Source organism: Oncorhynchus mykiss, chromosome 17 (genome assembly GCF_057628025.1).
Source record: "Oncorhynchus mykiss isolate SJ-2025 chromosome 17, ASM5762802v1, whole genome shotgun sequence".
Taxonomy (NCBI): Eukaryota; Metazoa; Chordata; class Actinopteri; order Salmoniformes; family Salmonidae; genus Oncorhynchus; species Oncorhynchus mykiss.
Window position 1 is genome coordinate 77,482,736 of NC_143038.1, and position 13,437 is coordinate 77,496,172.

The 13,437-nt window shown below is 41.7% G+C and overlaps 1 protein-coding gene across 7 annotated transcripts in view; it reads left to right on the forward strand.

The window, feature by feature from the left end:
* stab1 (stabilin 1) overlaps positions 1 to 10,331 on the forward strand; it is a 157,343-nt gene extending 147,012 nt beyond the window's left edge. For all 7 annotated transcript variants that reach the window (XR_016488114.1, XR_016488115.1, XR_016488116.1 and 4 more), the window contains 2 exons: positions 9,085 to 9,183; positions 9,596 to 10,331. Coding sequence is in view for 3 of the 7 variants with exons in the window: in XM_090206515.1 (XP_090062641.1) it covers positions 9,085 to 9,183; positions 9,596 to 9,664 (168 nt within the window). In the remaining 4 variants the exon portion in view is untranslated. The remainder of the gene's footprint in view (positions 1 to 9,084; positions 9,184 to 9,595) is intronic.
* Positions 10,332 to 13,437: the final 3,106 nt, after the last annotated feature.

Consider the following 13,437-nt stretch of genomic DNA (forward strand, 5'->3'; position numbering starts at 1 on the left):
AAAGGCCAGATTTGTGCAATATACGACTGATTGTTGTCCTATGGACAGAGTCTCCCACCTCAGCTGTAGATCTCTGCAGTTCATCCAGAGTGATCATGGGCCTCTTGGCTGCATCTCTGATCAGTCTTCTCCTTGTATGAGCTGAAAGTTTAGAGGGACGGCCAGGTCTTGGTAGATTTGTAGTGGTCTGATACTCCTTCCATTTCAATATTATCGCTTACACAGTGCTCCTTGGGATGTTTAAAGCTTGGGAAATCTTTTTGTATCCAAATCCGGCTTTAAACTTCTTCACAACAGTATCTCGGACCTGCCTGGTGTGTTCCTTGTTCTTCAGGATGCTCTCTGCGCTTTTAACGGACCTCTGAGACTATCACAGTGCAGGTGCATTTATACGGAGACTTGATTACACACAGGTGGATTGTATTTATCATCATTAGTCATTTAGGTCAACATTGGATCATTCAGAGATCCTCACTGAACTTCTGGAGAGAGTTTGCTGCACTGAAAGTAAAGGGGCTGAATAATTTTGCACGCCCAATTTTTCAGTTTTTGATTTGTTAAAAAAGTTTGAAATATCCAATACATGTCGTTCCACTTCATGATTGTGTCCCACTTGTTGTTGATTCTTCACAAAAAAATACAGTTTTATATCTTTATGTTTGAAGCCTGAAATGTGGCAAAAGGTCACAAAGTTCAAGGGGGCTGAATACTTTCGCAAGGCACTGTACAGTGGGGCAAAACAGTATTTAGTCTGTTTTGTTCTCCCACTTAAAAAGATGAGAGAGACCTGTAATTTTCATCATAGGTACACTTCAACTATGACAGACAAAATGAGAATAAAAAATCCAGAAAATCACATTGTAGGATTTTTAATGAATTTATTTGCAAATTATGGTGGAAAATAAGTATTTGGTCACCTACAAACAAGCAAGATTTCTGGCTCTCACAGACCTGTAACTTCTTCTTTAAGAGGCTCCTCTGTCCTCCACTCGTTACCTGTATTAATGGCACATGTTTGAACTTGTTATCAGTATAAAAGACACCTGTCCACAACCTCAAACAGTCACACTCCAAACTCCACTATGGCCAAGACCAAAGAGCTGTCAAAGGACACTAGAAACAAAATTGTAGACCTGCACCAGGCTGGGAAGACTGAATCTGCAATAGGTAAGCAGCTTGGTTTAAAGAAATCAACTGTGGGAGCAATTATTAGGAAATTGAAGACATACAAGACCACTGATAATCTCCCTCGATCTGGGGCTCCACGCAAGATCTCACCCCGTGGGGTCAAAATGATCACAAGAACGGTGAGCAAAAATCCCAGAACCACACGGGGGGACCTAGTGAATGACCTGCAGAGAGCTGGGACCAAAGTAACAAAGCCTACCATCAGTAACACACTACGCCGCCAGGGACTCAAATCCTGCAGTGCCAGACGTGTCCCCCTGCTTAAGCCAGTACATGTCCAGGCACGTCTGAAGTTTGCTAGAGAGCATTTGGATGATCCAGAAGAAGATTGGGAGAATGTCATATGGTCAGATGAAACCAAAATATAACTTTTTGGTAAAAACTCAAACTCGTCGTGTTTGGAGGACAAAGAATGCTGAGTTGCATCCAAAGAACACCATACCTACTGTGAAGCATTGGGGTGGAAACATCATGCTTTGGGGCTGTTTTTGGGATGAGATGGAAAGGGCTGGTCACAGCATGAATATACCGCCGACCAATCTGCAGCAACTGCGAAATGCCGTTGCGTCAGCATGGACCAGCATCCCTTTGGAATGCTTATGACACGTTGTAGAATACCCCGAATAATTCAGCCTGTTCTGGAGGCAAAGGATGGTCCAACAAGAAACTAGATGGGTGTACCTAATAAACAGTCTGGTATGTATACGAAACACATGGGAATCACATTTTTAACTGTACTGTGCCTTTAAGTGTGACTGGGGACCCCTCTGAGCCGAGTTTCTCTAGATTTCTTCCTGGCCACTGTGCTCTCACTTCTGCTTGCTCTTTGGGATCGTGTTGTGGAAGAATCAGAATTTGTTGGTAACATATGTAAGATGTTTTATATTCATCATATGTTTGTAAATTACTTCTCATCAGAATGTTATTTTTGTATAATACTGTGGCAGGGTTGCAGTATCTGTTCTATGTCAAGACTAAGATGCATGGGCCGCAGAGAGGGGAGAGGTCAAGGGGTCATCATGTGTAAACATATATTTTGCTCCACTGTGTTTGTGTGCCAGTTCACTCCCTACTTTTCCCATTGGGGAAAGGAGGATGGCAGTGTCTGGAATCATTCTATCCTCTCCGTGAGTTTGTCCAGGATTGGTTGTATCTAAATGACAATTTGATATATGCCTGTTGATATGGAGGATTGGTTTATGGTTCTGGGGTTTGAGAAAGGAGACAAAGCTGAATTATGAATTATGCCGATGCTGTCTTATCCTGTGTGTGTCTTTGCTATAAAGGACCTCATTTGAAATGTGGAAGGGGCTCTCAGAGAATTCATTTGATAGACACTGAATTGTCTGAGAGTCACAGGATTGTGATAGAGCTGATATAATTAAAAGATGGACTTTGATAACTAACTCTGACTTGTGTTGTGGTTTGCTCCCATGATTTGGTAAATAGAGGACATTTCTACGACAATCGAGGCCAGGTTACTGTAGAGCACTTTGTGACAACTGCTGATGTAAAAACCCACTGGACACAAACTGTTATGGTACTATTTAGGCCCATATAACATTAGGGAAGTCATCAACTGTTATGATACTATTTAGGCCCATATAACATTAGGGAAGTCATCAACTGTTATGATACTATTTAGGCCCATATAACATTAGTGAAGTCATCAACTGTTATGATACTATTTAGGCCCATATATCATTAGGGAAGTCATCAACTGTTATGATACTATTTAGGCCCATATAACATTAGGGAAGTCAACAACAGATATTGTTTCAATTCAACCCAGGGTTCAACTAAAATATAGGCTTAGTGTTTCAGGCTTTGGCAGATTTCAAATATAATCTTCAAGTTAATATGTTGGATATGCGTCTCTATCTCAACCAAAAATGCATTTAAAGTTTGATTTGATTTAGTCCCATTCGTCAAGTTGAATGTTTGGTTAAGATGGAGACGTGAATCAAACATATCAATTGTCCATTTGGATTTTGGATTGGGTTTGGTTGCGTGAGTTTGTTTTTACAGGGACAGTGCACATTAACGTTTCAGTAAAAGTGCCCGTTTAGCCAGCTGGCTAATTTTCAACCGCAGTCCCTGGGCAGGTTATTACAACTATTCCAATAACAATACAGACCAATATATTTTTTAGATATTATACAAATATCAAGATATTTGGATGCGTTGACAACTAAACACAATTCAATATCACTTTTGAAATACAGTAAATAGCCTGTTAACTTGTGGAAGTTAAGAAATGATGTTGGATTCACGTCCAATAAGAATAGGATTCAGCCAGTGGCTCAGATGAAACTGTCCAAGCATTAGACGCATCTCCTTTAAATGGTTGATATTTGGTTGCGTTGACAACCAAACACAAATCAATATTGCTTTTTTAATACAGTAAACATTCTAACATTAGACTCTCTTACAAACTAATGTAACACTATTTATTTATTCCAACTTAAAATTAATAAATTCATGGCCACATTGTGGTTACTGTAACTATAAATGTCTTATGTCATTATAGATTTTTTAAATTATTTTTTTTGACGTAATTGACCCTTTATTTAACTAGGCGAGTCAGTAGAAAGTGTTCAAGATGCCGTGTAAAGGTTGCAGGTCTGTGGAGAGCTTCACTATTGCTGTAATAAATCTGTGCAGAAACTGGAACAGCGCTGATCACTTTTAATGGAATCTCAACTCCAATCCAGGTCATTTGGTTATGCTATTAGATGGAGCACAGTGATAATAGATTGAGGCATGGATTCAATCAGATCGAGCATTAACCAGCATCCGCATAGCAGATGTTTTGGCGGTGTTGGAGGTTTAACTGCGATATGAGCCGACATATCGGCGGGCGGCTGCTCGTCCCCAACCATTCCCTTTCCTTGTCCCTGCTCCATTAGAAAGGCTACCACATTAGAAATAAAGGCTACCACATTAGAAATAAAGGCTGCCACATTAGAAATAAAGGCTACCACATTAGAAATAAAGGCTGCCACGTTAGAAACAAAGGCTACCACGTTAGAAATAAAGGCTACCACGTTAGAAACAAAGGCTGCCACGTTAGAAATAAAGGCTACCATGTTGGAAATAAAGGCTACCACGTTAGAAACAAAGGCTACCACGTTAGAAATAAAGGCTACCACGTTAGAAACAAAGGCTACCACGTTAGAAATAAAGGCTGCCACGTTAGAAATAAAGGCTACCACATTAGAAATAAAGGCTGCCACATTAGAAACAAAGGCTACCACATTAGAAATAAAGGCTACCACGTTAGAAATAAAGGCTACCACATTAGAAATAAAGGCTACCACATTAGAAATAAAGGCTGCCACATTAGAAACAAAGGCTACCACGTTAGAAATAAAGGCTCCAACGTTAGAAACAAAGGCTACCACGTTAGAAATAAAGGCTGCCACGTTAGAAATAAAGGCTACCACGTTGGAAATAAAGGCTACCACGTTAGAAACAAAGGCTACCACGTTAGAAATAAAGGCTACCACGTTAGAAACAAAGGCTACCATGTTAGAAATAAAGGCTACCACATTAGAAACAAAGGCTACCACATTAGAAATAAAGGCTACCACATTAGAAATAAAGGCTGCCACATTAGAAATAAAGGCTACCACATTAGAAATAAAGGCTGCCACGTTAGAAACAAAGGCTACCACGTTAGAAATAAAGGCTACCACGTTAGAAACAAAGGCTACCACGTTAGAAATAAAGGCTGCCACGTTAGAAATAAAGGCTACCATGTTGGAAATAAAGGCTACCACGTTAGAAACAAAGGCTACCACGTTAGAAATAAAGGCTACCACGTTAGAAACAAAGGCTACCACGTTAGAAATAAAGGCTACCACATTAGAAATAAAGGCTGCCACATTAGAAACAAAGGCTACCACATTAGAAATAAAGGCTACCACGTTAGAAATAAAGGCTACCACATTAGAAATAAAGGCTACCACATTAGAAATAAAGGCTGCCACGTTAGAAATAAAGGCTACCACGTTAGAAATAAAGGCTGCCACGTTAGAAATAAAGGCTACCACATTAGAAATAAAGGCTACCACATTAGAAATAAAGGCTACCACATTAGAAATAAAGGCTACCACATTAGAAATAAAGGCTGCCACGTTAGAAACAAAGGCTACCACGTTAGAAATAAAGGCTACCACGTTAGAAACAAAGGCTACCACGTTAGAAATAAAGGCTGCCACGTTAGAAATAAAGGCTACCATGTTGGAAATAAAGGCTACCACGTTAGAAACAAAGGCTACCACGTTAGAAATAAAGGCTACCACGTTAGAAACAAAGGCTACCACGTTAGAAATAAAGGCTACCACATTAGAAATAAAGGCTGCCACATTAGAAACAAAGGCTACCACATTAGAAATAAAGGCTACCACGTTAGAAATAAAGGCTACCACATTAGAAATAAAGGCTACCACATTAGAAATAAAGGCTGCCACGTTAGAAATAAAGGCTACCACGTTAGAAATAAAGGCTGCCACGTTAGAAATAAAGGCTACCACATTAGAAATAAAGGCTACCACATTAGAAATAAAGGCTGCCACGTTAGAAACAAAGGCTACCACGTTAGAAATAAAGGCTACCACGTTAGAAACAAAGGCTACCACGTTAGAAATAAAGGCTGCCACGTTAGAAATAAAGGCTACCATGTTGGAAATAAAGGCTACCAAATTAGAAACAAAGGCTACCACGTTAGAAATAAAGGCTACCACGTTAGAAACAAAGGCTACCACGTTAGAAATAAAGGCTGCCACGTTAGAAATAAAGGCTACCATGTTAGAAACAAAGGCTACCACGTTAGAAATAAAGGCTGCCACGTTAGAAATAAAGGCTACCACGTTGGAAATAAAGGCTACCACGTTAGAAACAAAGGCTACCACGTTAGAAATAAAGGCTACCACGTTAGAAACAAAGGCTACCATGTTAGAAATAAAGGCTACCACATTAGAAACAAAGGCTACCACATTAGAAATAAAGGCTACCACATTAGAAATAAAGGCTGCCACATTAGAAATAAAGGCTACCATGTTGGAAATAAAGGCTACCACGTTTGAAACAAAGGCTACCACGTTAGAAATAAAGGCTACCACGTTAGAAACAAAGGCTACCACGTTAGAAATAAAGGCTACCACATTAGAAATAAAGGCTGCCACATTAGAAACAAAGGCTACCACATTAGAAATAAAGGCTACCACGTTAGAAATAAAGGCTACCACATTAGAAATAAAGGCTACCACATTAGAAATAAAGGCTGCCACGTTAGAAATAAAGGCTACCACGTTAGAAATAAAGGCTGCCACGTTAGAAATAAAGGCTACCACATTAGAAATAAAGGCTACCACATTAGAAATAAAGGCTGCCACATTAGAAATAAAGGCTACCACGTTAGAAATAAAGGCTGCCACATTAGAAACAAAGGCTACCACGTTAGAAATAAAGGCTCCAACGTTAGAAACAAAGGCTACCACGTTAGAAATAAAGGCTGCCACGTTAGAAATAAAGGCTACCACGTTGGAAATAAAGGCTACCACGTTAGAAACAAAGGCTACCACGTTAGAAATAAAGGCTACCACGTTAGAAACAAAGGGAACCATGTTAGAAATAAAGGCTACCACATTAGAAATAAAGGCTGCCACATTAGAAACAAAGGCTACCACATTAGAAATAAAGGCTACCACGTTAGAAATAAAGGCTACCACATTAGAAATAAAGGCTACCACGTTAGAAATAAAGGCTGCCACGTTAGAAATAAAGGCTACCACATTAGAAATAAAGGCTGCCACGTTAGAAATAAAGGCTACCACATTGGAAATAAAGGATACCACGTTGGAAATAAAGGCTACCACGTTAGAAATAAAGGCTACCACGTTAGAAATAAAGGCTACCATGTTGGAAATAAAGGCTACCATGTTGGAAATAAAGGCTACCACATTAGAAATAAAGGCTACCACATTAGAAATAAAGGCTACCACGTTAGAAATAAAGGCTACCATGTTAGAAATAAAGGCTACCACGTTAGAAATAAAAGCTACCACGTTGGAAATAAAAGCTACCACATTAGAAATAAAGGCTACCACATTAGAAATAAAGGCTACCACATTAGAAATAAAGGCTGCCACATTAGAAATGAAGGCTACCACGTTAGAAATAAAAGCTACCATGTTAGAAATAAAGGCTACCACATTGTAAATAACGGCTACCACATTAGAAATAAAGGCACCCTCGTTAGAAATAACGGCTACCACGTTAGAAATAAAGGCTACCACATTGTAAATAACGGCTACCACGTTAGAAATAAAGGCTACCATGTTAGAAATAAAGGCTACCACGTTAGAAATAAAGGCTACCACGTTAGAAATAAAGGCTAGGCTACCACATTAGAAATAAAGGCTACCACGTTAGAATTAAAGGCTACCACGTTAGAAATAAAGGCTACCACGCTAGAAATAAAGGCTACCTCGTTAGAAATAATGGCTAGGCTACCAAGTTGGAAATAAAGGCTACCACGTTGGAAATAACGGCTACCACGTTAGAAATAAAGGCTACCATGTTGGAAATAAAGGCTACCATGTTGGAAATAAAGGCTACCATGTTGGAAATAAAGGCTACCACATTAGAAATAAAGGCTACCACGTTAGAAATAAAGGCTACCACGTTAGAAATAAAGGCTACCACGTTAGAAATAAAAGCTACCACGTTGGAAATAAAAGCTACCACGTTGGAAATAAAGGCTACCACATTAGAAATAAAGGCTACCACATTAGAAATAAAGGCTACCACATTAGAAATAAAGGCTACCACGTTAGAAATAAAAGCTACCACGTTAGAAATAAAGGCTACCACATTGTAAATAACGGCTACCACGTTAGAAATAAAGGCTACCACGTTAGAAATAAAGGCTACCACGTTAGAAATAAAGGCTACCACGTTAGAAATAAAGGCTACCACGTTAGAAATAAAGGCTACCACGTTAGAAATAAAGGCTAGGCTACCACATTAGAAATAAAGGCTACCACGTTAGAATTAAAGGCTACCACGTTAGAAATAAAGGCTACCACACTAGAAATAAAGGCTACCTCGTTACAAATAATGGCTAGGCTACCAAGTTGGAAATAAAGGCTACCACATTGGAAATAACGGCTACCACGTTATAAACAAAAGCTACCACGTTAGAAATAAAGGCTACCACGTTGGAAATAAAGGATACCACATTAGAAATAAAGGCTAGGCTACCACATTAGAAATAAAGGCTACCACGTTAGAAATAAAGGCTAGGCAACCATGTTAGAAATAAAGGCTACCTCCTTATTTGGCTCATCGTGCTCTAGCAACTCCTTGTGGCGGGCCGGGGGCCTGCAAGCTGACCTCGGTCGTCAGTTGAACAGTGTTTCCTCTGACACATTGGTGCGGCTGGCTTCTGGGGTAAGTGGGCGGGTGTTAAGAAGCACGGTTTGGCGGGTCATGTTCCGGAGAACACATGACTCGACCTTCGCCTCCCGAGCCAGTTGGGGACTTGCAGCGATGAGACAAGGTCATAATGGGGGAGAAAAAGGGGGTAAAAAATAAATAATAAAAAAATAAATGAAAGCACAGTGATAAATCAAATGTATTTATAAAGCCCTTCTTACATCAGCTGATATCTCAAAGTGCTGTACAGAAACCCAGTCTAAAACCCCAAACAGCAAGCAATGCAGGTGTAGAAGCACCTGTAAAAGCACACATTGAGAATTTGCCTGTCTCTGAGTGGGTGAATCAAGGTCACCCACATTTCCACGTTGAAATGACACGGTATGCCCAGATAAAGGGGTTTTCTAAAAACAGATTTGATTGACTGACATGTCTTGTCTCCCATGGTGACAGAATGAAGAGGGGGATAAGCCTGCTCTGGTGTCTATTCCCAACCCGCTCTACAGCGGTTACAGGGCCTTCAACCAACCCTTTGGTATCAATGAACAATGTGTAAGTCTCAATAATGATGTGTTATATCTCAATAATGTTACTGATCAATGTACAAGTGTCAATGTTATATCTCAATAACACAACTGATCAATATGTAAGGCCAGGATTCAATCTGATCCCGCCTGTCAACAACGCTATATTTAAAGGTAATTACTGATTGAGGCACGTAGTGTGGATGCAGTCTGTGAAATGTGGGAACATTGCCTTTAAAAGCTGCGTTGTCAACAACCCGAAATCAGATTGAATGTTGACCTAAGTCAATTTTATATCTCAGTTACTCTTAAATCCAAACTTCTGCCTTCTGTGCTCTTGAGCCAAAAGGGGTCCCCTGAATGGACAGAAATACTGTTCAGAAATAACCTCAGGAGTAATCATCTAGCCTAATGGTTTAACATTTTCTTTCCCTGTCTAGGAAGAGGCAGAACCAGCAGCAGAACCAGCAGAACCAGAAGAACCAGTTCCTCGACTACTGGATTTATGAGAACTCTAACAACATTATGTGGGCACTAAGAAAGGGCTGGAGTGAATTGACTTTCTGCATTTGAACAAACTATGCTGGGAATGTGTAAATAAAATATGACCTAGGCCTATATTTTCCAAAGACAATGGCTGGGATTCTATCTGTAGAATGCTATCTGTGCTTTTTAAAGGAAATGGCTGGGATTCTATCCATAGAATGTTATCTGTGCTTTTTAAAGGAGATGGCTGGGATTCTATCCATAGAATGTTATCTGTGCTTTTTAAAGGAGATGGCTGGGATTCTATCCATAGAATGTTATCTGTGCTTTTTAAAGGAGATGGCTGGGATTCTATCCATAGAATGTTATCTGTGCTTTCTTTTTAAAGCGGCGATGGCATTACTGGCAAACACTATTAGAATTTACCTTAAAATATCAAACTTGTTAAACCGAGACCTCCTTTAAAAAGGCGCATTGCCAGCAGTCCTATGCGTTATTCTAACTACATGCTTTGAATTTAATCCCGGCCTAAACTCGGCAGTAGGTCTGTTTCCCCAAAACAATGTTAAGGGTCTAGGATTAGGCTGTTCAGAACTGGGTTGAAGACTCGACCCTCCACACAGAAACAACACTGATGCAAAACGCCAGGCATGTTTATATGACACTGCATTAAAATATTCCTTCTATGCATCCCTTGTATAGATTATTGGTCATTATTTGATGGTATAAATTCTGTTACTACAACAATAACCATTTATACATATGAACTCCCTTTCACCCAACAATACAATTTTTCATTTAAATGTGATTTTCCCCAGATTCATTGTTTTTTTAGATTTAAGATGTATTATACAACACATACCAGATTAGTTTTTTCTATATATGTTAATCTACTGGACTGACACCATTAGAACCTGAAGTTCACGTTTACCCGACTTTAGTAGAAATCCATTTTTAATTCTAAAATGTCACCTCAACTGCCCTTTAAAGCCGCAAACCTTCTCAAAGGGGGAGCTCCAAGCTCCACCCCCAGCGCTCTGCTCCTCAGAGAGAGCTCCAAGCTCCACCCCACAGCGCTCTGCTCCTCAGAGGGAGCTCCACCCCCAGCGCTCTGCTCCTCAGAGAGAGCTCCAAGCTCCACCCCACAGCGCTCTGCTCCTCAGAGGGAGCTCCACCCCCAGCGCTCTGCTCCTCAGAGGGAGCTCCAAGCTCCACCCCACAGCGCTCTGCTCCTCAGAGGGAGCTCCACCCCCAGCGCTCTGCTCCTCAGAGAGAGCTCCAAGCTCCACCCCAGCGCTCTGCTCCTCAGAGGGAGCTCCAAGCTCCACCCCCAGCGCTCTGCTCCTCAGAGGGAGCTCCACCCCCAGTGCTCTGCTCCTCAGAGAGAGCTCCAAGCTCCACCCCCAGCGATCTGCTCCTCAGAGGGAGCTCCAAGCTCCACCCCCAGCGCTCTGCTCCTCAGAGGGAGCTCCAAGCTCCACCCCCAGCGCTCTGCTCCTCAGAGGGAGCTCCACCCCCAGCGCTCTGCTCCTCAGAGGGAGCTCCACCCCCAGCGCTCTGCTCCTCAGAGGGAGCTCCACCCCCAGCGCTCTGCTCCTCAGAGGGAGCTCCACCCCCAGCGCTCTGCTCCTCAGAGGGAGCTCCACCCACAGCGCTCTGCTCCTCGGGAGCTCCAAGCCCCACCCCCAGGACTCTGCTCTCACAAAGCAGTGCACCCATCCCCCCCAGAATGGAGGGAAGAGAAGGGGAGAGGGAGATGAGCCGGGCTGCAGTGTTGGCGGGAGCAGCATGGAAATGGTTCAATATGAATGGATAAAGCATCACCTTAGTCATCCCAGCAGATTGACCTTTGTCAGATGGCTGCTGGGATGACGAACAAGATTGACAGTGGAAACTGATCTTTAAAAAAAAATTGATCGATCGAAATGTAAAGATATTTTCCATTGAGCTGACACACTACATGACCAAAAGTGTGTGGACACCTGCTCGTCAAACATTTCATTGCAAAAGTCATGGGCATTAATATGGAGTTTGTCCCCCTTTGCAAAAATCATGGGCATTAATGGGCCCTTTGCTGCTATAACAGCCTCCACTCTTCTGGGAAGGCTTTCCACTAGATGTAGGAACATTGCTGCTATAACAGCCTCCACTCTTCTGGGAAGGCTTTCTACTAGATGTTGGAACATTGCTGCTATAACAGCCTCCACTCTTCTGGGAAGGTTTTCCACTAGATGTTGTAACATTGCTGCTATAACAGCCTCCACTCTTCTGGAAAGGCCTTCCACTAGGATGTTAGAACATTGCTGCAGGGACTTGGTTCCATTCGGCCACAAGAGTATTAGTGAGGTCGGGTACTGATGTTGGGTGATGAGCCCCGGCTCGCAGTCAGCCTTCCAATTCATCCCAAAGGTTTTCGATGGGGCTGAGGTCAGTCAAGTTCCTCGCTTTGTGCACGGGGGCATTGTCAGGCTGAAACAGGAAAGGGCCTTCCCTAAACTTCTGCCACAAAGTTGGAAGCACAGAATCATCTAGAATGTCATTGTATGCTGTAGTGTTAAGATTTCCCTTCACTGGAACTAAGGGGTCTAGCCCGAACCATGAAAAACAGCCCCAGACCATTATTCCTCCTCCACCAAACTTTACAGTTGACACTACACATTGGGGCAAGTAGCATTCTCATGGCATCCGCCAAACCCAGATCCATCCGTTGGACTGTCAGATGGTGAAGCATGATTAATCACTACAAAGACAGCGTTTCCACTGCTCCAGAGTCCAATGGCGGTGAACTTTACACCACTCCAGCCGATGCTTGGCATGGCGCATGGTGACCTTAGACTCGTGTGCGTCTACTTGGCCATGGAAACCCATTTCATGAAGCCCCCGACGAACAGTTATTGTGCTGAAGTTGCTTCCAGAGGCAGTTGGGAACTCGGTAGTGAGTGTTGTAAACTAGCACAGACAACTTTTACGCACCATGCGTTTCAGCACTCGGCTGTCGTGTTCTGTGAGCTTGTGGCCTACCACTTCGCAGCTGAGCCGTTGTTGCTCCTAGACGTTTACATTTATTCACTTCTCAACTGTTTTATTTGATGTTTGTCTTGAATGTTTCATTACAATATTTAAAGCTTATACTAGCATCTACATCTATCTCTACAGTTCATTAATTATGCCTAGCTCTCTGTGTGTGAGAGAGAGAGAGAGAGAGAGAGAGAGAGAGAGAGAGAGAGAGACACAGAAAACAGGCATGAGAATATTTTAGGTGGTAATTGGCCATACCCCTCATTAAGTCCTGACCCAGGAACGGTGCTTACTAAAACCAATAATTAAAGTGTAGTCAAAAGAACTGAATAGCATACTCTGAGTTGTCCTCGTGTGGCTGTGGGCTACACTAGTATGAAGAATACAGTTTAACATAGCTTAATAACATAGAAAGGGTATTTTCTCCAAACGATTTCAAAAGGAGGCACTTTCGGCTGTTCTGTGTTGAGGGGTTAACTAAGAAACTGGTCCTCCAATATGCTTAATTTATAGTTATTTATGTAACTTTAGTTGTGATACAAAACGTTGGCCTATATGTTTTGATTTTTAATACTGCATGATGGGACTCAAATTATGATTTTTAAAAAGTCGCACTACACTACACTGGACGTGGTGCAAACTGGTAAACACGTATCCCGAGGCCATTTATTGTAGCCAAGGACTAAATCAAAGGAGGAAAACGCTACTGAAGTTCTATCAACGCATTGACTGTCGTACTCGCTTAGGAAAAACAGATCACTGCTACTCACCTTCTCGA